Genomic DNA, 24,791 nt, shown 5'->3' with positions numbered 1-24,791 from the left:
TGGGGGAATCCCCCTTCCATGATGATCAGGCTGCAATGGATGCAGAGTGGGCAACATTGAACACACATTATAGTACTATACAGTGTTTGTTAAAGCGATGTGAAAGTTAATCAAATGAAGTGCTGCAGGAAGATGACATCGATGAAGTGAGAAGGGGCCCAATGTAGAAATCTCCATAACTGCGCCTCCGTGGGTGTGGTCAGCCTCCAATCTTGTAGCATTCAGTTGCTGTTGGATCGAAACAACAACCTCCAATTCGGTCGTCATCACCTAATTCCCAAGCCTGGGCAAAGGGGGCAGAAAAAGAATAGAAGCGGCAGTAAAGAGGCCAAAACAAACAGTTCAACTAAACACGGAATCATAGAAAATAAGTCTTAAGTCATGAATTAAACATTTCTACTGAGGTAGTGCCTCTAATATCCGCGGGTAGGGCTAGGTCATTCCAAAGCATCGGTGCCCGTATAGAAAACGCTAGAGCCTGCGAACTTCTTTTGGGCTCTGGGCATCACTAAAAGGCCGGCATTTTGTGACCGAAGGTTTTGGATCAGAACATATGGTATCACTAAGTCGACGAGATAGGAAGGTGGTAAGCCGTGCAGTATTTTGTTGAAGTAGCAAAACCTTGAAACCATCTCAAGTGGACTGGGAGCCAATGCAAATTGGCTAATATCGGACTAATATTATCGAACTTTCTCGTCCTTGCCAAGAGTTTGCTGCGGCATTTTGGACTAACTGCAGACTTTTAATACTAAACATGGGAAGACCAGAGAGCAAAATGTTGCAATAATCGAGGTGAGATGTAACAAACGCGTGGATTAAAATTTCTGCATCACTATTCGACAAAATTGGATGAATTTGAACAATATTACGGAGATGGAAAAATGCGGTTCTACTAATATTCTTAATGTGCATTTGAAAAGACAGTGTTGGGTCGAATATAACACCAAGATTTTTTGTTGAATCATTTTGGGTAATAGTACATTTATTGAGCCTCAGAGTGGTGTACATAAATAGGTGCAGATGAGGAGCAGAGCCAATAATCAACATCTCGGTTTTATCTGAGTTAAAAAGCAAAAAATTGAAAGACATCCATTGTTTAATCTCGGCAAGGCACGCCTCTAAATTACAGCAATTAGCCGGGTTTGTTATCTCGAGCGGCATATATAATTGGGTATCGTCAGCATAACAATGAAACTAATGTTATATTTACGTATAATATCACCAAGCGGAAGCATGTAGATGCTAAACAATAGGGGTCCCAGTATGGATCCCTGCGGGACTCCATGTAACTTTACAAAACTCAGATGTCACATTGCCATGAATTACACAGTGTGTCCTTTCTGAGAGGTAAGAATTAAACCAAGAAAGTGCTGAGCCTGAGATACCAACACATCCTTCAAGGTGATAGTATGTTATGATCGACGGTGTCAAAAGCAGCACTAAGGTCAAGTAAGAGTAGTATCGATGTGGTGTCGGAGTCCATAGCTAAGAGAAGATCATTAGTCACTTTAGCAAGAGCCATTATAGACTACACAAGAAATTTAACTTAAGTTACAGTAATAGTGTTTAGCGTGGTTTCTATTTTTGTGCTTGTAAAAGTAGTGTATATATGCACAAGATATGTTATTTAAAGTGAATCCCTCGTGCCGATTGCGGATGACCACAAATCCAACTCGGTGTTTTCTTGCTTTGGTATATCACAAGATCATCGTAAACCAAACAATGGTTGAATAGATTTGTCGTGTTGCCGGTGGATGCAGAGACAACTTGCACTTTACTTTACGTCTTTGCTCGCCGTCTTCCACGGCAAACCCAAAATGTAACCAAATAAGCGATTTTGACTTGCCTTGCTTGTTTACAAGTCGTTCCTTTGGCGGGTCTTGTGCCATTTTTAGGTCTGGTACTCTGTTAAAATGTTGAGTAGGAGCGTGTGCAGTGTGACTTGTGTGGTGCGGGGTGCAGGCTGGCTGGCTAGCTAGCTAGCTAGCTTGGAGAGGGCGGCGCGGCTCATGTGTGCATGCCTCAAAACAACTCAAAATTAGTATCAATAATCCTTTTTTTACGATTATGCCAATTTTGTAATCGTGGAGCGTAATCGAAATCGTAATTGAATTTCTATTAATTGCACAGCCCTAGTATGTGTTATATGTGTTGAATGTCCAGAGCAATCTCGCTAAGATGTTGTCCAGTGTGTCCTCTAAACCCCCTTATAAACAGATCACCTAGCACAGTGCCATGGTATTACATATACACATAGAGTGGCTTTTGAATGTCATGGCACAAAGGGGCAGGGTGGCCATTTTTAGGTGGATATATGCGAAAATGACCATCACACTTGACACCTGACAGTTGCCTCTTATCTCCCCACACAGACCTGAGAAAAAACTTTGAGCAGGACCCCCAGGGGAAGGAAGTGCCAATCAATGGGATGATCGTTCTGCACTGTCGCCCTCCGGAGGGAGTGCCTGTGGCAGAGGTATGACGGACACTCCTCTTTCCCTCTCCCTGAAAGACGAGAAGCAAATACTCCCTCTGAGCAGAGCAGATGTGAATCAAGTATCTCACGTGATTCATCCAGATTAAACTCAGAAACCCAAACAGTCGATACCAATGTCTTTTCTGCTTCCTATGACCTTTAGAGATTGATATACTTGTTTGATAACACCAGTGCCAACACTTGAAGAGAAATAAAAGTGTTTACTCCACAGTTACTGAGTCAGCAAAGGTAGCGCGATAACATTCAACCAAACCGTCATATATGCCAGAACCGTTCTGAGAGTCTTGTGAGATTCTAATGTTAGAAAAATCTGACAAGTGAAATAGGTTTTAGAACTGACTAAGGCGTGACGGTGAGTGGGAAATTGTTCTGACTATATCAGTTTGGTCCACTTACTCTTATGTGGGTAACATTTCCCTTGGCTGAATTTGCACTTCCTAATCGGATGTGATATGTCACATTTATATTCTTTCTAATGTCCCATTTTTAAATACCCTCTTTTATATCATGAACACCAAGGAAGTGAGGTTTGTCTTCTTCTCACTAGACACTAATTAGTTGAATTCTGAAGATGAGGATGGCATTGATGGATATTTTTTTTTTTTTTTTTTTTTTTTTTTACTCAACGACTGGTACTTTGTTTCAGAGCCCCACTAGTAACTTTGGATATTGTTAGGCTCACATATATTATCGTAATGATTATAATTGTTTAGGCCAATCTAGCTAATTGTATTTTATTGTGAATGTCATCGTCCTGCTATTAAGCTCTTTGGGAAGCTCACACAACAAATATGTTTCCGTCGTTTACATGGCACTGTTTTTCTTTTAGTAATGCCGTAATTGAGTCAAAAATTAAACATTGTCTTGCCTTTATATATATATATATATATATATATATATATATATATATATATATATATATATATATATATATATATATATATATATATATATATATATATATATATATATATATATATATATATATATATATACACACACACACACACACACACACACACACTGCGGTCTCCTGTTTGGGAACATTCTGGCTGCCCTGTTAAAATCGCAGATGGGGAAAGGTTCGTGGTTGAGTCCAAAAATTGTGTGCCGACATTGCTACATGAGATGGGCGGCAGGTAGCACGTCTAACATGCTAACATGCACGGCATCATCCGACTGTGAATGTTTCTTAAACGAGGGAGCAACAACGTCAAACTTAAATAGCGAGGTTTATCATAATGTAGCGTCTTCCAGGAACATTTTAATTATCACGTTTTTATTAATCCAAGTCCAACTGCTCGCGCTCTTCTTTCTCCGCTGCTCCACTCGTTTGCCGTACGATGCATTCATGAACCTCGGAAACATCACAACTCAGCAACACACAAATCCGACCACAACACAGATAACCCAATTCGTTACACTTTGCTGTTGAACATTCAAAGATTTCAATGCCTAAAAAGTGTATACAATTTCATAAAGACTTTAAAGTTACAGAATTTTTTTCATTATAAAAATAGTTTTAATATAGTTAGCAATAATTGTAACTGTTATTGTATGTATTTTTTTCATCACAAAAAGTGTATGTATGTACTGTAACGACAACTTGGCTTTAACTTGAGTACTTAGATGTGTCATAGGCTGTTGCTGCTGAGTGTTTAAAGATTTCAGTGTCTTAATAACTTACAACATTAAGAGATCTTTATTGGTAGAGTATTTTTTATTCTGGTGTAATCTCTTAGAATATCACCCAAATAGTTCACTTTTATTTATTTTTTCAAAAAAAAAAGTACAGTTTACTTTGTTTTTTGTACCGAAAATATACCGAACCGAAGTTTCCAAAAATCCGAACCTAACCGGAACGTGATTTAGCGTACCGTTACACCCCTAATATATATATATATATATATATATATATATATATATATATATATATATATATATATATATACGGTATATTAATCATCAGATACGACGGACCAATTTTACATTGACCAAGATTATAGACTTAAAGTGCTTTACCTGCCAGTTAATTGCCTGTGACTTGCGTGAGTGTCTTTGCTGGATTTTAGCATTTAAATCACCACTAATGGTAAATTCAAGTGTTGCTCCCACTGAGACAGAAAGCAAACGAATCTCATAGTGAGATCAGCCTTCAAGTCTGACTTGTGGGGCAAATACCACATTTAAATGTTTTCGAGAAAAAAGGTCACCAGGTCCTCGTCAATGAAAATGTCAAATGTCTGCTCTATACCTGGTCCAGTGACCATAAAACTGTCTGATATATGCAGGGCACAGTTTTTGGGTGGAGATTAGTCCTGGACTCTGCACTGTATAAATGATTCAACATGGAAATGGAGGATGGTGCTAATATCATCTCAGTGCTACAGAATCCGCTGTGCGGATAAAATATATTCGAGTAGTATAGACCGAATCACAAACTCATATGTAGTCCTTTGCCAACCCAAATGAGTCCAGCCACAAGAGATAGGAGTGAATAATGTAGAGTCTAATATACCCAGCCCAGTCGATTTCAGCACAACTGGTTCCATAAAATATTGAGACAGTGATGAGTGTGGTAGTGTCATCTTAGATTGCTGCTTCAGGGTGACTGCTATACAACCTGTGTTGGGCAAGTTACTTCAAATTGTAATATTTCATATTACTAGTTACTTGCATTTGAAAGTAGTAAGTTACTTTGCAATATTACTGTCTGTGTAGAGTAGTACGTTACTTATTACTTTTAAGGTACTTTTTTAAACTGGTGATTAATTGATTTATGAATGCTTTCGGCATTTTAAAAGGAAAATGCAAAATGTGCAACCATAGCTGGTAAACCTAACTTGTAATGAGTATTTTTCACTATCTGCGCGTTGGGTATATTGTTAAACGTTTTGACTCTCTGAAGGGCAATCCCTGCCTTTGATTACAGTTTTTCTCAGTCCCTTTGGTACATTTCACAGATCAGAATTGAAATTTGCAAAACACTAAGTGCATTTCTCAAAGCAATTCATAAAAATAGCTAAACATAATGGTTCCTTTGCAAAAGCCATTTTCTTCATCCAAATCCTTAGCACTCTCAAAAAGTAAATATCTGCATTATTGAACATGTCAGTGCCATCAGAACAGCAAGGCTTTGTGTCATTGTATACGGATAAGACAGTCAAATCCCTTAGTAATGTAATGTAATTAATATAACTGTACTCTGGAGGTTCTGATGTAAAATTCCACTTCAGTTTTGATGACAAATTCAGTATTCTAAATTGAACAATATACTATATTATATTGTGTATGTGGAAGATTGGTTGCAAGAGACTGAGTAATATTCACATTTCACTTTTACTGTTTGCGCAGTTTTTGACAAATTATTGTGATACAGAAAGAAAGGGAAAAAGTAATTAAAGAGACACTTGGATAATCTTAACATTGGCAATTATATTATATGTTTGCATGTAAAAATGACATCAGTACTAAAATGCCCCGCATCCCCCCCCCCCCTCTCTAGTGATTTATGGGCTTTTTTTGTGATTAGATTTACGACAAATTGGCCTGGCCCCTTTTGGAGCTCGGCTTCTTGTTTTTTCAGTCCTAGCGGTCTCCACTTACACAGGCTGAAGCGGACAAGAGCATGAATGCGCACACGAACCCCGACTGGTTATATTTCTGACATTTAGCTACGCTAAACTCGTGTCAACTCTCAGGAGGCAGATGGCGACTGGCAGCGGGCAAGGAATCAGGCAAGCATGGATCTTTATTCCCCCCGCTTCCCTCCCCGGCTAACAGTAGGATAACGGCACGGCGAATAGCAACAACTCGCTTCAGGCCGTTAAAACAAAAGACGTTAGCACAACATTAGCTCCTTACTGTCCGCCCAGCCTGGGTCCTCATGTCGCGTGCGTTGTCCGACACCACTTGCAGCCGCCAGCTTCAGTGTGGGTGAAACGGCATGAGAGCGAGGTAAGACCTCATCGAACAAGCCTCAATGTTCAGCGAACAAAAGGTTCCAGCGAGGAGGTTGACTGACTCCACAGCCGAGTGTGGCCGCATTGGCACGTACCATTTCGGCTGTTACGTTCAAAATTGGACGGCGTGTTGTAGGTCGAAAAAATGGGGCCATTCCTCATCCAAATAAATGTGCACATCTACTCATTCCCACTTCAGTCTCTGTAAATATCCTGACTGGTGTTTAATGCCTCGCCCGTCATAAACGTGATCAGCAAAGAAGCAGTGTTTTTTTTTTTTTTTTAGCAAAGAAGCAGTGTGCGCTTGTCCCAGCATAAATGTATGTAGCTCTGCTCAGGTCTACATTTCCTCATTCTCATATAAATCAGCCACGGCGAGGTTAATCCTTTTGATATGTTGAAGTGGTTAGTAGGGATGTCCACATACATTTTGGTGCCAATTGAGCACCGTTTTTGGACGTTATAAGCAATGAAAGTACAGTGATTTCCAAAGGAGAGTTTGTAATCGGTCCCTCCATTGACTCCGACCGAACAAGGATAGAACACTAGGGGGTGCGGCCATTCTCCTCATTAACAAGAGGCATTATTCATGGAGTCACTTATTTCCTAATTTCTCCCAAATCTACTGATAAAATAGAAAATGACAACTCTTTTCTGGGGTTTTTCCGGGTACTCCGGTTTCCTCCCACATTCCAAAAACATGCATGGTAAGTTGATTGGACTCTCTAAATTGCCCCTAGGTGTGATTGTGAGTGTGGTTGTTTGTCTCTGTGTGCCCTGCGATTGGCTGGCAACCAATTCAGGGTGTCCCCCGCCTACTGCCCAAAGACAGCTGGGATAGGCTCCAGCACGCCCCGCGACCCTTGTGAGGAGAAGCGGTATAGATAATGGATGGATGGACAACTCTTTTCATTTTCCTGATCAAAAAATATATCAAATGAACTTGTTAGTGAAAACATGGCCATCCCGACCCAACCATCCCTTTAAAGTAGAAATATGAACATGGGACAATATCTCTAGGAAAGAATTGTACATGTAACACTGTAGGAATTACAGTGCAGTCTTCCTACTTCTTTTTGGCCACACATTCTCATCCACATCACAGCAAGTATTTTCAATTGCTATGAGCTGTTTCAGAAAACGGGGTGGTCATTTGTTGATCTATTGCTTCACACATCTTCTTGTTAGAAAATGTTAATATTCACCTGGGAAAAAAAGTGTCACTGAAATGTATAGAAATATGCTTGATATAATATGACAACTTGATGTGCGCGACTAGTCGTTTAACCGTTTAACCGTCTACGATTTATTAAAGGTTTGGTATTTTACTAGTCAGTTAAACGCTGCATTAAGTATCACACATCTTTTTCCTCACGCCTCGGCCTCTGTGAACAAGCTGAGCACCAAGAGAGAGAATTGCTGTCCTGAATGTTTGGGCTAAAATAGCCCCTACTGTAAATACACAAAACATTTGTATTTTAAACTTTGAATTCAATATGTATTAAATTTAAAGTTTTCTTGCTTATAGACTATAGTCGAAATTTGAGACTAGTTGGCGGGCAAATTAGTCGAAATTCCCATCACTAGTCGTTACTTGCATAATTAATACTTGTTGGAATACAAACGGCCACGCCTCATTGAAGTGCAGCTATGGTGAGTGTTATTTTTAATAATCTGTTTCATTTAGTCATTGAAAATGTTTTCACATGATAATAACCATTACCACTAATGTAGATACAGTACACTGACAAAAATGAAATATTATGAAGCGGGTCGACTTCTCTACCACCTGTCTTATATCTTAAACCCCCCCCCCCCCACCCCCCGTCTACCTGTTGTTCGCAAGTTTTCTGGGGGGCCAATTTTGATCCTTGAATATTCTTTTATCCGCGTAGCCTCCCATTTTCTTTTTCTTTTTTTCTTTTGTCTCTCCAGACAAATCTTTTTTGTTTATTTGGTTGTTTTGCAGCTTCTGTCTTGACACCAGTAATCGTGAGTACATTTTAGAATCGACTACCGTTTTTGTAATGAATGGGGAAGGGGGAAGTGACGTATGCCGTGAAGCAGTCAGCACATTTGTAGTTGTTTTTGTGTGTGGCAGCGTTCCTTCCACCCTGCTCAAAGTTGCTTTGTGCCAGTAAAAGCAATCCAGACGCCCTCGGGCCGTGACAAAGGTACAATTCAAAAGTTGAAAGTCCATGTTTTATCAGAAGACTTATGAAAATGTATTATTAAGGTTGAAAACTTACCTAGTGTTGCTATCATAATTTCAAATGGGAAAAAAAAACACATTTTTGTTATTTTATTTTCAACGTATTAGGAGTTCTTATCACCCTTCCTGGCTAAGTAAATAAAACACAAACTTTTTGATATATCTAAGTATGGCTGACACACACACACACACAGACACATGAACACACACACATAGGGATTTGAACGCAGAGCAGATTTTTTTAACTTTTGAAGAAAGGAGTACACTAGACGCCTGTATAATGAGATTCCTTTGAGGTGTCGCTATGAAAATAAGTGTGAAATGAACAGCCAAATGGGAACCCAACTTTTTCAGCAAAAGTCCCTAATCCAAGATGAGTCTTCATCTCCAGTAGTTGTTCCGATAGACTCTCTCAGCTCTGGCACCAAGGAAAATCAAATAAATGGCCATTCTCGCTGTTTGTTCAGCTTTACCAAAGACATTGTTATGATCCTCCAAAAGAATTCACCACTTGTATGTCCCAAATTTACCATTAAAATACCTCACTTGAACTAAAATGTTTCCACTTTTCTAATCCTGCTATTTGCCTTGTCGCAAGGAGAGGATGAGTGTCATGATTAAACCAAGTCAAGATACTACACCCTCCCAGTCCGAAGCTACAAGCTTCATGTTTTTATTTAGCTCTGGCAAAACACATTGGCATAGCAATGTAGTATGTCATGACTCAGAGAGCAGGAGAACTGTCATTTAGAAACCAACAAGGGAGCAAGCCGACTTTGTGTTTCCCTCGATATCTTTACTGATTAACCTCCAGACCGCGGCAGCGCCACTCAGGCACAGACAGTTCCTGTGACTCTACCTGCTGCTATTTGGCTTAGTGTTTATATGGGCACACTCAGCCATACTGAGTTTAAAACATCTGCAGGAATGTGTTTGTGAACTGGCTATACATGTCCTGCTGATTGGTTTCAAGCAGAATCCTTCTAGTGAATTAGCTTTGTCTCCTCAGGTTTGCTTCCTAGAAAGGATCATTGGCATTCCCTAGCCCAATCCATGAAATTGTGTCAGCAATTAACATTAACTACAGAGGGCTGAGAGTTTCTGCCAAAGGGGAAGCAATCATGCTAAATTGTAACCCTTGACTCAGCATGACTCAGAAGAGATTTTTCTAATTATAGCAGAAGCTGAAGTTCATTGTTTGAGCTGTGTCCCCTTGACATCAAATAGCCACTTGATTTGGAGAAACAAAACACACAAGTGGCGGAGAAAGTGTAAGACGGCAACCATCCTCATAAATTTCAATGATGGCTACAGTGTCACTCATAACACTGGTGTTCCATCCTTGATTTTCCTTTCAGTCAACATATTTCACAGTATATAATCACCAGCAAATGTCATCTGAATGAACTGCGTATGTACATGCACACACTTTTAAGGATGGGCGGACCTGGCCACTGGGAATGGCCTGAGGGAGGTCACCTTCAGGGGCGGTCTGTGTAATGAAATCACAGGTTGGATGCCTTGATGTACTCACCTCCTTGAAATGCCATTGTCAAGGTTGGCAATGAAAACCATATTGAAACCGAAACAATTACCAATTTCCAGATAATAAGTCGCTACTTTTTTCCAACGCTTTGAATCTTGCAGCATTTAATGCGGTTTATTTGTGACTTTTTACTGATGAGCTTCAAGCCGCAATAGATTTACCCAAAGTCTCGTTACCTCTGACTCATGACATTACCAAACACGTCACAGTGGATCAATGAAACTATCCTCATACTGAATAATCATCAGTCACTTGCGGTCGGAGTACGTACACGGGCTACCTGAAATCTGGAACTTGGTGTGCGTAGCGGTACGTGGCTGTGTAGGAGCGAATATAGAAGATATAGTAGAGAGAAAATTTGTATTTGGAATAGAGTTTAATAAGCATAGCGAATGAGTGCCAGAAATACAGCCATTGCTGCAGTCAACCCCCCGTCTACCTGTTGTTCGTCTCGCGATCGACTCCCACCATCGCTTGCAACTGACAACAGGCACTAACGGCTAACCACAGAAGACAGAATTTCTGGCCCTGGATTGACATCCCCCCATCTCCTAAACACGTAACAAAGGGCTTTCCATTGGCTGCACTGCAATGGACTTACTCTATGTGCACTAATGCCAGATGAAGCTCGTCGGCGAACTGGCCACGTGTGACAACAAGAGAGACTAAGTTCACACTGCAGCTCAATTCCAATTTTGGCCCATATGTATCTGATCTGAATTGGGAATCACATCCACGTAGTCTGAGAAAGGTCCTTGGACGCTACTGTGTAACTAGCTGCATTTGGCATTGTTTTGGGAGGGAAAAAATATGTCTACAGGCATTTCAGGTACAGTAAATAAAAGTATACAAAAATCCATCTGTGTGATCTCTTTCTTTGTAAATTTCCCATGTAATATATAACGTGGAGACTCACTGTTATAAATTTGTTTTTATGGCTAAATGTAGCTGTTGCAGCTTTTAATCAGCAGTGTTTTTCAGTCGGGAAATTATCGTAGGCATCTCTCTTTCTCTCTCTCATGCTCTTACTCTCCTTATCTCCCTCTCTCTGTCACTCTTTCTCTTACACTCGGCTGTCTTATATCTTAAACCACCCGCTGTTAAACCAAACAAATACTGTGGTCTAAAACACAGCAAGAACCCACTGATAATTGCTTCTTTCAAGTCACAAGAAAACTGAAATAAATACACACAATAGAAACGGACATGACTGTGTGATGCCACTTCTGACAACATCTATTCAGTGACTGATGACTTTAATCACAAAGTAATTAGGCACTGTCACAGCATGCATTTTATCTTCATTTTCTCATCTACTAGCAAGGCAAATGGATTTGCTGCCAATGTACACTGTGGCGAAAGGCTGTCTTAATTGTCAAGAACAGTATTTTTGAAGGAAAGAGTTCAGGGAACAAATACAGTGTATATGCAGCGCCTGTATTTCCATACACTGAAGAAAAAGCAAAGACTCACAACAGAGATTTATTGAAAGACAACTGACTGAAATACCTGTATGTGTGAGGAAAACACCAGAATGAGAGAACTGATACCATTGTTATGATGCTTATTATCATTTTATTCATGTCCATACATATTCCAATCCATCATCGCTTGGCCATGTGTCATTTCTATTTACTCAGAGTTTGCATGCCCACAGGCACTTACTATTTACATTTCTACGCAATTTGAAGGGCGTCTGTGTACTTTCTATAAATCCATCAGCCCAGCCTGTCCTGAACACGCTATGAATGCAATTTGCAAATGCAACCATGCAGCTATTTCCACAGGGTAGAAGCAGCAAAGCATCACTAAATTTGCAAGTCCTAATTAGTTACCTTTGTTTTTTCTGGTAATTGGTTACAGAGCTTCCCTTGAATGTTTAATTTCTTGAATATTTGTGGCTGTACTGTCCAGTTATGATTAAACTGCAGGTCAAGCGCAGCTGACCCGTAGTTATGTTTGTGATGTTGCATATGTATGGATAACATGTTTCAAATAGTATCCCGAGGTCTCTATTTCAAGACTTTTGACCCAAATAAAGGGTCATTCTATGATCACTATATCATGCTATTCACCTTTTCCTCCAGTACCGGGCAGGGCAGAGTCTGTGACAACTTCAGTGGCATCGGCACAGGACCATGATACCGAACCACAATTGCTCCAAATGCATCAAATCATCAGTGGATGTATTAAGAGACAGCGTCAAATTGCTCTAAGTACCTTGAAGGTAGAAAAGCACTATACTAGTGAAAGCCCATTTACCATATATAAAGGTGCAGGCTCACCGGAGTGCATCGGTGGCCTTCAAGGTTCAAGGTATGCACTGGTGTCCTGTAAGGACCCCCACAGTGTTCAATTACATCGTTGACTGGATTTTGTGCAACACCCTTTAAGACGTCACAGGCATGCAAGTCGGCACTGACCTCTGGGTCACATACGCAGAATATGTTGACCTCCTTGGAGAATGGCACACATATTGTATGTCCAACAGATGCTGGAATCAATGAGCCATCAAGCTCAGATTGCAGTTCTATGTACTGTACTGTTATTTCCAGACTACAAAACACACCTGATTAAAAGCCGCAGCAGCTAAACTTAGTAAGTCTATTTTATTTGCCCTGTAGCTGCTGCTGATATTATTCATGCCTCTTTTCTACAGGTGGAATGGCTGAAGAATGAAGAGCTGGTCGGTTCCCAAACTGACGACAACATCGACACCAGGGCAGACCACAACCTCATCATCAATGAGGCTCGTCTCGCTGACTCGGGAAACTACACCTGCATGGCGAGCAACATTGTAGCCAAGAGACGCAGCGCTACAGCCACTGTGACAGTATTTGGTGAGTTGTACCCCAGGAATTTTATTGGCCAGTTACTTTGCATACAGTTAAGAACCTTTGATTGGAATCCTGCACCCTTACACAACTCATTAACTCATTCACTGCCAGCCATTTTCCGAGCAAGCACCTCGACCTTGCCAGCCATTTTGAAGGATTTTCGCTGATCTTTCAAGGCCCACAGAATATGTGTTCGACAGCAATATGAACATGGAACCTACCAAAAGAAATATTAGACTCTCTTCTTTCATTAGAAAAAAAATGCTTTCTACCTTTTTCTTTCCTGTCTAGAAAACAGGGAAAATGAGCTTTTTGTGAAAAGCTTCATTTCAAGCTGAACGTTGACTTTGACACTCGTATTTTTTGCTTTCCTGACATTCTCAAACATCTAAACATGTTTACAACCAACAGTGTTGTGTTCAACACTAACAAAATGGTTTTGATGGCGAAATTATGTACACATATAGGTACAGTATTTACAATTTTCAAATATGAACAAACTGTATGAATTTCAAACTATATGCAAGTCCACACGCGCACATGTATGTGCAAGCATGTGCGCGCGCCTGTGTGTGTGCGTGCTTATATGCATTTGTTTATTTATAGCTATTTACAATTTTTACAATCTTACGTCTTCCAGCCAGCTTGATGCCAGCCTATGAATTATAGAAAAATAAACACTTACCACAAATTATTATTTTTCTTATTACTGCAGTTTGTTGTTGTTGTTTTTTTTACCTCCTTTTTTTGCTCTGCCAATGGCAGTGAGAAGGACTTTCTTGCTTACTGCACAGTCTTGAAATTGTGGATTTATATACAATTACTCCAAAATATTTTTATTGCTGCAGTATCCATCCATCCATCTTCTGCAGTTTGGCTGCAATCACGTCATTAGCACTCTCGCGACACACCCCGTTCGGCGTTACATATTTTTTTACCCACATCTACACGCCGATGCATGATCTATACACACATTAGTACTGGCAACAAATGTTTAGTATCGCAGAATAATGGCATACATTTGACGGAAGAACGAGGTGTTTTAATAGCGAGCAGTTAGCAACGTACCTTTGCTACTGTCAGGGAGGAGTCTCAATGCATCTCTTTTGGCATGGTGATGCTTGTTAGACGTGCCTCTTGATAACTCGTCCACAGGCGTCATCTTTCCTTTTTCTCTTTGATCGCCGTCATCATCAAGTATGACGACATTTTTGGCTTCTGTTTAGCTCCGAATATACTCTGCTAGAGCGTCAGCCATCGGTAATTCTTCGTAAGTCCTCCCTCGTTTTAGGCCCCTCATTCCCCCAAATTTTTCCTCCTTTCCTGTTTTCACGTTGGCTGATGACTCATCCACTGCGGTGCCGCCAACCAATGGTGGGGAAAAAAATGCTTCCTCCGGCCAGACCCCTTGAAAACTTCAGAGAAGATGGCCCGGACGTTGGTCTACCTGCACCGCAAAAAAAAATGGTTAGACGAATTAATTCGTCAAAGGCAATGGGCGTGACTATTTTGTTAGACGGACTAATTCGTCCAAGGCAGTGAATGCGTTAAGAGACCCATCTTTGTACTCTGCTTAGGAGTGATATGATTTCTTTGAATGAATGAATATATTGTTCAAAAATTAAATTGCTTCATGTTTAAAGTCAATGTGAACTGTGTGAAATGAAATAAGACTCCTGTGGATGAATTTCATGTAGTGCTACACTAAATATTCATTTGCTTGAGGCCCTTTTAGTAAATGCGGGCTCACCTTTTTCAATAACACTTCTAAACATTTGGCTTCCACACACTTTAGGACCACAGTGTAACTGCTTTAGTAGCAGCACTAAGTGGACGGCTCCAATCTGTCGACCACCATGAATCAGTGTTGCCTTTAGAAATAGCAATTCCATGCAATGGCTGTTTTCTGCAGTTCTTTGCCTTTATCTTCATCCCCCAGCTAGGATTGAATGGGCAATTAGGAAAGGCGGAGCCCTTTATCCACCACAAGGAATATAGTGTGCTCACTGTGTTTAGCCACTTTTTTCCAAAGTTGCTTTCTCGAGGTTGCATTGCCAAAAAATCTCCACTGTTATTTTATAGCATTTACAGTGCTGGAGGTCTGCATAAGTAATAGCGATTGTTGTGTTGCTGCTGTCCTCTTTGTTGAACTTACTCCAGTCAATGGCGGCTGGTCCCTTTGGACAGAGTGGTCACCATGTAACGTGCCATGTGGGCGAGGTGTTCAGAAGAGATCACGGACCTGCACGAATCCAGCGCCGCTGAACGGTGGAGCTTTCTGCGAGGGCATGTCTGTGCAGAAGATATCATGCAACGCCCTGTGTCCAGGTCAGTTGCGTTCACACACAGTAGTACAACTTGAAGCTGTGCATATATTGTGAGGAGCGTTAACATAGCATGCCAAATATTATGACAAAACTTTGCTTTAGCTAGGGAAGTTATTGCAAACAAACACCATTACTGCTTTGTGTAATGAAAACTGCCTCAATTGCAGTCACTTGCAAATCTGCATTTCACCAGGGGTATGCCATACCGGACATGAAATGTGTTGTTACTTTGCTTTGAAACTGAATTTTGGAATAGTGTCAGGTGTCCAAATCTATTACATTTTAATTGTATGCGTAACGGAGGCATTTGTCTGATGAACTGAATTAAGTCAGCAGGCCGTTTGTCATTTTGGCCACATCTTTCCACACTGCATTGTCATACCTATAAATTAACCACATGGGCTTTCACTGACTTGCTTATTTTGTGTAATGATGTTCTGCATGGAGAGTCTAGAATTCAATGAATATTAAGTGTGTAGTGCTTTCAACGTACTGTTTTCAACAGAAGATGTACAGTATGCACCATGCACTCTTTTTTGTCAACATAGTGTATTGTTTTCTCAGTTGTGTCGGAGGTTAGAGGCTAGACTTGAGAACTTGGCGGGGTGATCCAACAAGCTGTCTTCATGCCAATTTGTTCAGTCTGTGAGGCCTCAAACTACCAAGGTGCAGATGGTTCAGGCAGTCAGGTGGTGTTAAATAACAACCGAGAACAATTGTGAGGAAGCAAAGAAGAGTTAGTTGTTGAAGTATAAAAGAAGTCATGGTTTGGACAAAATGAGCCAAGACAAGTAAGCTACATGCTTAACAGAGGTTAACAGAAACACAACACAAACATTAGAGAGGTCTGCAGTTGATTTTCAGTAAATGTTGTAATAATCTATTTTTTTGTACAAATTATGGTTTTGGCTATTTATATGAGAGACACTTTTCATCAACAATATGTGAGTATGAACATGGTTGAAAAGTTCAACTATACACTTATTCCTGAGAGCTCACATGGAGAAAAGAGTATGCACACAACTTTAGGAAAGAGAATTCAAGTAAGAATTTGCTATTTGTTACAGCAGCTTTTGTTTCACTGAGCGGTTTATTTGAACGTTTTTTTCACCTCCTTCTTTAAGCGATCATAAGCCCCCATTGCATTGAAAAATGGAGTTGAACGGCTTGGGAACTTGTTGTTGTACGAACAAGCAGAAGAAATTGAATCTGTGACTACAAAAGCAGTGTTTTGAAGTGGCAGCCCGCATGAGGACGAGAGATTGTTGGAGTGATAAACGCTAGTTTCCAACACGTTCCCGGGTATGGGGATCACAGAAAATAGAATAGTCTGAGAGTCTTGTCTCAATAGACCAGCACCTCAATGTTGTGCTTCTTTTAATTTTGTGGACAAAGAGCACGGCACCGTGCTATCGGCAGGTGTCACAAGAACATCGGTCATTGTTTTTAGTATTAGTTAATCTCGGAAATTATTAGAAGCATCACATCAATATTTGGGATTTTATGGACAATAAGCATTTTTGTCAATAAGATGTGGTTAGCGCCTATGGCGAGTAAGACGTTATCCTCATGAAATTTGAAATATTGGGCCTGATTAATCGACAGGGAAAATGAAGGAAAATATGTGGTAGAAAAAAGTGTACAAGCAATAGGGACAACCGTGCCCTGGAGAAGAGAGTGACACAAAACCGATTAAAAAATGTGGGGAAGATTAACAAAGAGTGGACTCTAGCTGGAGTCAGAGCTTCAGGATACACCACGCACAGATGTATGCAAGACATGGGTTTCAGCTGTTGCATTCCTTCTGTCAAGCCACTCTTGAACAACAAACAGAAGCGTATCGCCTGGGCCAAAGACAAGAAGGACTGGACCTCTGCTAAGTGGTCCAAAGTCATGTTTTCTGATGAAAGCAAATTTTGCATTTCCTTTGGAAACCAGGGTCGCAAAGTCTGTAGGAAGCGAGTGGAGTCACAGAATCCACATTGCTTGAGGTCCAGTGCCAAATTTCCACAGTCAGTCATGGTTTGGGGTGCACTGTCATCTGTTGGTGTTGGTCCTTTGTGTTTCAACTTTGTGGGTCAACGCAGCCATCTACCAAAGAGTTTGAAAGCACTTCATGCTTCCTGCTGCTGACCAGTTTTATGGAGATGCAAATTTCATTTTCCAACAGGACTTGACAAAGCTATCAGTACCTGGAGTAAGGACCATGGTAGACCCGTTCTTGACTGGCCAGCAAAGTCCCCTGACCGTAACCCCATAGACAATGTATGAGGTATTTTGAAGAGGAAGATGCGATACGCCAGACCTAGCAATGCAGAAGAGCTGAAGGCTACTATCAGAGTAACGTGGGTTCTCATAACACCCGGGCAGTGCCACACACTGATCGACGCCATGCCTCATCGTATTGACAGCTGTACATGTACATACTTTTCATGTTTATACTTTTCGGTTGGCCAACATTTTTAAAATTCCTTTCTTTGTATAGTCTTAAAAATTATTTTAATTTTCTGATATAATTATAATAATATTTTTTTTTTAGTTTTCAGTTATAATCATCAAACTTAAAAGAAATAAACACTTGAAATATATCTGTCTGTGTGGCATGAATGTATACATCACACAAGTTTTACTTTTTGAATCGTGTTACTGAAATAAATCAACATTTTCATGATATCGAATTTTTTTGATGAGCACCGGTAAGTATAGAAACTCTTTCTGTAATGTAATGGTACCAATGTGCAGTGGTAACACCCAATGACAGCTGTGCAACAATGTGGAGAATCATGAGAGCAGAAATAAAGTGATCAGCGGTGTGGTACTTACATTACTATGACGGATGCAGATAATTGTTGCACCATTTTTAAGTGACCAGAAGCAGTACATGTAACTTTGGGTCTGCAATTATGCAGAAAGTCATTGAACGCTTTAAAGTGTCTAGTGTTATGGAATGTTGATCAACGACAGTTGTTCAAGTATGAATAGAGCTGAAACTACAATGATCCGTGCGGTAACACAGTCCCACAGGAGTGTGCAAAAAATTGGCAAAAATTTGCAAAGTGCCACTACAGAGTTTCAGTCAGGTGGGAGGGGCTGGAAGAGGTAGTGCTTAGGTTGTGGGGGGTCCTGAAGAATTTTATGTGCCCTTGTCTTGGTTCTTGAAGTGTGCAAGTCCTCAAGAGTGGGTAGGAGGGTACAAGTGATTTTTTTTTCGATGTCCTAACTTTCCGTTGCAGTTGGATTTTGTCCTTTTTTGTGGCGGTGCCAAACCAGACTGTGATGGAGGAACACATCACAGTGGAGCGATACTCACCCCAGCTGGTATGGCGCCGCCCCCCCAAAAAATAAAGTGATTTGCGTCATCCTCCGCATGGGCTCACCAACAGTGGGAAGGGCCAAATGGGTCCAGTGCATAGTGAGGTGGGTGGGGGCCGCCGGCAGTGACCATGAAAAAGACGTTCCTTGGATGGCAGCAAGTGTTTCTCCAAAACCTGTCTGTACTTTTCAGCATGAATGGCGCCTTCACAGATGTGTAAGTTACTCATGCCATAGGCACCAACACAGCCCCACGCCATCACAGATGCTGGCTTTTGAACTTTGCGTCCGTAATAGTCCGGATGGTTCTTTTCCTCTTTAGCCCAGAAGACACGATGTCCACAATTTTCCTAAACAATTTAAAATATGGACTTGTCAGAACACAAAACACTTTTCATCAGTCGATCTTACTGTAGACGAGCTCGGACCCAAAGCATTTATGGGTGTTGTTGATAAATGTTTTTTGCCTTGCATAGCAAAGTTTTAAGTTGCACCTATGGCAGTAGCGCCGAACTGTAGTTATTGACACTGCTTTTTTGTATTGTTTCTGAGTCGACGTGGTGATATCCTTTACACCAGGAGTGCTCACACTTTTTCAGCATGCAAGCTACTTATAAAATGACCAAGTCAAAATGATCCCCTACAAAAATGCAAAACATATTTATTTTCAAATATATTGAGGGGGCGGCACGGCACGACTGGTTAGCACGTCCGCCTCACAGTTCAGAGGTCATGGGTTCGATCCCGGCTCCGGCCTCCCTGTGTGGAGTTTGCATGTTCTCCCCGTGCCTGCTTGGGTTTCGTCCGGGTACTCCGGTTTCCTCCCACATTCCAAAAACATGCATGGTAAGTTGATTGGACTGTCTAAATTGCCCCTAGGTGTGATTGTGAGTGCGGATGTTTGTCTCTGTGTGCCCTGCGATTGGCTGGCAACCAATTCAGGGTGAAAACCGCCTACTGCCCAAAGACAGCTAGGATAGGCTCCAGCATGCCCGCAACCCTTGTGAGGATAAGCGGTATGGATAATGAATGAATGAATGAAATATATTGAGGATTCTTTATTTACAATGTATGTTGGTGTACCTTGCATAACCGCATGAACCAATGTTGCACAACACAACATAATTAACTATAAATATCTATGTTTTTCTTCTGTTATGCCGCCCATTGATTGGATGCGAGACTTCAGTTCATTTTACAGATGTTTATTGCTCAGCAAAACGCCGTAAAATGCCAACACACCGTAGAACTAAAAGTTCAGACATACAATATAAAACAGCATATTATATTTATGACAAAGATAGCTTTGCTTAGCGTCAAAGCTAATCACGATAGACAATGCAAAATAGTGCTGACCACTTCGGCCTGCTTTCAACCAACGGCAGTCTTCTCCCACAGATAATCCTTACTGTCAAAAACGTGATGCTTCAACAAACTTGTTATATTAACTTTGTATATTCACTCGGCTTTGGCAAAACATCGATGAATGACGAGGAAAAAGTAAGCAACATGCATGGTGAATGCGGCTACAAGTGCTTCTCAGTCCCTGCGTAAAGCGTACGAAGATCCTGTGAGTCGCAACGTCCGGTATGACATTGACATCATGGTATGATATGAGATTACTTGGTTAATTGTAGTTTGTCACCGTAGGCTTGACGTGTTCGACAGTCAAGTGAATCCCTAACATTTGGGCGGGGACTATCCGAAAATTATTAATAAAATTTTTATTATTACAGAAGCACATACGCAGCATTATTGCCCTCTCTCAGTTTGATGTTGTTTACAATAAACGAGTGTTCTGTTCATCGACAGTACCATCCTTGACTTGCACATGGAAATGGACAAGTTTCTACATGGTGTCAGAATAGTACGTACCTCTTGCCTGTGAGTAATTCGAGGGACAATATTTTGCTGTCGTTTTTTTCCGGGGACGTCATGGCGGAAGGATTTCGCAGGCCAGATCCTGTTGTTTTTGACGAAAATGTTACAGTCAATTGGCGCAATTTCAAAAGGGACTACGACATTTTTATTGCTGCGGCGCACTCTGACAAGCCCGAGATGACGAAGGCTTATATTCACCTCAATCTTGCGGGACCGGAGGCCATCGAGCGGGAGTGCTCATTCGTCTATGCTGCTGAGGTGCGCGCGCCGGGTGACGGTGGAGCGATACTCACCCCGGAAGCAAGGTTGAATCAAGGGAGGATCCCGACTGTCTAAAGAGGAAATTTCGTGAAATATGCAATACCCAAAGCAACGGGACGATGGGAAGACACAAATTTCACTCAAGGAACCAAAGGCAAGGTGAAAGTATTGAATCCTTTGTCAGTGATTTGAAGATTAAGGCTAAAACTTGCCAGTTTGGAGATATAGCTGACAAACTGATCTGTGACCGCATTGTATGTGTCATCACCAGTGATTCCTTGAGAAAATCCTTGTTGCGAGACAGTGAGCTAACCCTTACATAAGCAATCACAATCTGTCGCATTCATGAGATGACAAAGGAAAGTAGTAAAACGCTAGCCACGCAAGCTACAAATGTTGATGCAGTGAAGCCATTTTCTAACAAGAAGTACGAATCACAACCCCAAGCTGTCTCACAAACAATAACAAAGTGCAACAATTGTGGGGGTAGTCACGCAGCGAAGAGGGAAAAGTGTCCAGCCTTCGGACAACAGTGCCATAATTGCAAAAAACAAAATCATTACAAAAGATGCTGCAAGTCAAAACAATGTTGCCAAAGCAATGCAAGCAGAAATACTTCCAGACGTTTTGTACATGAAGTGGAAGTAGATCAACCCACATCTGATGAAGATGAAACGTTTCATGTGGATAGTGTCAAAGATGACAAGGATGTTGACTGTGTATTCTTTCTGACTGACGAGAAGGACAAAGGATTCATCATAATTCACATAAACGGCAAACCCACTGAAGTGAAAGTCGACACGGGAGCAAGATGCAATGTGATGTCGCAGGATACTTTGAAACGTATAACTAATGGTGAGAAGATTCTGGGGCAGAAAAGAGCAGCACACCTGATTGCTTACGGAGGTACTAAAATTGAAACTAGTGGCACAATCACACTGTTATGCTGTTTAAGAGGTCAGTACCACTCACTATCTTTCTTCATAGTGGACCGAGAGGTGCAACCGTTACTTGGATTCCGTGCATGCGTAGCGATGGGAATAGTTAAAATGAGTCCAGATGTACATCTACTCACCCCAGAGAACAACACTGATTTTAGTACACACATTCTCTCACAGTACAAAGACTATTTGAGTGATGAACTTGGAGAACTTCAAATCACATATTCAATGACAGTGGACCCCAATGTCCAACCCGTGGTCCGGCCAGCTCATCGAATCCCAGTTGCAATCATCAAACAACAAATCATCAGCAACATCAAACAGATTCATACATGGAATGCATCTCTCATGAAAGACAATACGATGCATATCTCTATTCTACTATTGAAGGAGAGTACATTTTAAAATGTAACCATTCGATTCGGTTTGGTTAAATCAAAACTGATTTTCTAATTCAAATTGGTGTTCTTTACACCCCTAGTAATTATACTGTATTTTTAAAAAGATTTGTAAAGTTGTATAATGAAACACAATTTGTGTTGTCCATGCACACGCACAACTTTATCAGATAAAGAGAGGATCGTAGTTTTCCTGTTTTATAACCTGTTGGTAGTCCACAACAAAATGGGCCCATGTTCATACCCATGTCATGGATTTCATTTTTGCCTCACTCAATTTGTACACTCTGTCCCTTCTGTTGATGATGCTGCTGTAGTGGATGAGTGGCTTGTAAAATACATTTATTAGGTATCAGAATATCTTCTGAACAGTCTTTTGGAGCCACCATTTAAATTGTCCTGGGTTGCATTTATTTGAAACCAAGTCAAAGGGATTTGCAAATAATTATGGATTATTTCTGGGGTTCAAAATTACATTTGTTTGCGTAGCTGTGAAAATAAATCGGGTGTCAAAATCTGTGTCCTGTTGTACTTCAAGTGCTCAAGTCCACTGGAAAAGGTTGCTGCAGTGGACCATTGGTTTCATTGCTGAGTTGGACTTAAGGGAATTCATTTTCAAGTGTGAATAAAGTCTCTGTGAAGCGTCCGAGAGAAACTAATACATCCCTTGTGCTCTGCCCAGTTCGCATCTCTGTGCTCTAACTGTGGCTGCCTAAACCCAATAACCTATTTGCTACACTCTAAAGATGGCTAATGGTGGATAACATATCCTTCTCATGTGCAAAAGTTGACTACAGGGCAAGTCATGACTGTAATGCTTTAGCAGAAATACGAACTCAGTAGAAGTAGAGAAATACGGTAGAAGGGTGGAACTCTTTCGATTAGATGATTTATAGTTACATTCCAGGTGATACATTCAATGAAACTTCAAAGATATTGATTAGTCGGACATGAGACAATGTGGTACGTTAAAATAGGAAGTCGGTGATCTGTGAATGTATTTCCTCAAAATAAATTTACAGAGACTTACCTTACAATGAGTAAATCTAATATAGATTAGTATTGTTGTTGTCCTATTGCAAGAATGTATTAATCCTCAGTTGTTTTTTATCTGAAACACAACAAAACCAAATGTTCTTAGTGTGCTATCTCAGAATAAAAATTGTGAATACCCAAATGTTCAGACAAAAATAATGGAGATTGGAGATTACATGCTTTTGATTGAACAATGATGACACTTGACCCTTTTAAATGTAAAAATTTTAAAGGATTTTCTGCAGGAAACTTTTAAAATTAAAACAAATAAATACATTGTTTAAAAAGTTAAATTAGATTCCAAAATTGTAATGGTTTTAAAAATTAAAAATAGAGCCAAGAATGACAATTTAAATGATGGAGGGGGTCCACTGATAGTGTAGTGGTACACACGCCTGAGTTGTGTGCGGGCAGCGTGGGATCGATTCCCGCTCAGTGACAGTGTCTATGTGTGCCCTGCGACTGGCTGGCGACCAGTTCGGGGTGTAGTCTGCCTTCGCCCATTGACGGCTGGGATAGGCTCCAGCAACTCCCCGCGACCCTGTATAGGATAAGCGGTTTGGAAGATGACATGACATGACATGATGGAGGGGGCAGCGTTTTTTCATGAGTGGGTCACATAGGAATACACACTTCATAATACAATTCTAATTCATGTACAAAAGATCACAAAAGGTACGCAGCAAAGAACAAAACAACCATTATGGATTTTTTCAAAATGTTCTCAACCCAAAATGTTAATATTATTGCGGTGCAATGTTTGTTCTGCATCTCATTCCAAATTCGCTGAAACACATTTTGCCTGCTCACATTTTGCCTGCTCACGTTGAAATATTGGACAGTATAAGACCCAGGAATAGGACAACTAAGCCTTGTCTGCCATCTGGTGATAAAAGGTGATACTACAACTTAAAACTATTCATGGGGCATAGCCTGCAAATACCGAAAATCCACGTATAATGGACGCCCAATGAAAGGCATTGGGGTAAAAAAAATTGTAAATCCCCAAAACGCTATAAAAAAAATGTGATGAACCTCCAAAATACATTTTCCACCGAAAAAAAACACAAAATAGAACAAAAATTATATTGAAAAAAATGAGTGAATTTGCGAGTACCTAGTCATGAGTATTTCGGGCCCCACTGTTTTATTTATTTTTTATTTTTATTAATTAATTAATAATGGGGCCCCTAAAAATATGGTTATGGGCTGCATGCGGGCCATGGGCCGCCAGTTGCCCTTAGCTGAGATAGACGATAGAATAGAATGTAAATGTAAAACAAATACAAAACTACTGCATTACGATATTCATGACATACCGTATGTTCAGTGCTCAGTCTGTCATTTTTTAAAAGTTTCTCGTAAATACTAGTTGCTTATTACTGAATTACATTTGACTTTTCGAAGAACTTTGTAAGGAGGAAACAACATAATCCCAGTGTTAAAAAGCGATACAACAATAGTCCAACCCTTGCCTCGCCTCTCTACTTGTATGAACTGGGTTAGGGTTAGGGTTTAATGTTGTGAATAAAATGAAAGTTTAACCAAACATTCATTTACAAACACATTTGAAAAGCAGGCC

At 40.5% G+C, this 24,791-nt stretch overlaps 1 protein-coding gene across 2 annotated transcripts in view; it reads left to right on the top strand.

Annotated features, from left to right (window-relative positions):
- The window catches only part of unc5db (unc-5 netrin receptor Db), a 278,526-nt gene that overhangs the window by 164,714 nt on the left and 89,021 nt on the right, over positions 1-24,791 (top strand). For both annotated transcript variants that reach the window (XM_086030435.1, XM_086030436.1), the window contains exons 4-6: positions 2,373-2,476; positions 12,877-13,057; positions 15,215-15,382. In XM_086030435.1, the coding sequence (XP_085886561.1) occupies positions 2,373-2,476; positions 12,877-13,057; positions 15,215-15,382 (453 nt within the window). The remainder of the gene's footprint in view (positions 1-2,372; positions 2,477-12,876; positions 13,058-15,214; positions 15,383-24,791) is intronic.

This window comes from Filicampus tigris, chromosome 5 (assembly GCF_054856515.1).
Source record: "Filicampus tigris isolate MCC_2025a chromosome 5, RoL_Ftig_1.0, whole genome shotgun sequence".
NCBI classification, from domain to species: Eukaryota; Metazoa; Chordata; class Actinopteri; order Syngnathiformes; family Syngnathidae; genus Filicampus; species Filicampus tigris.
This window is presented reverse-complemented; position numbering and strand designations above follow the sequence as displayed.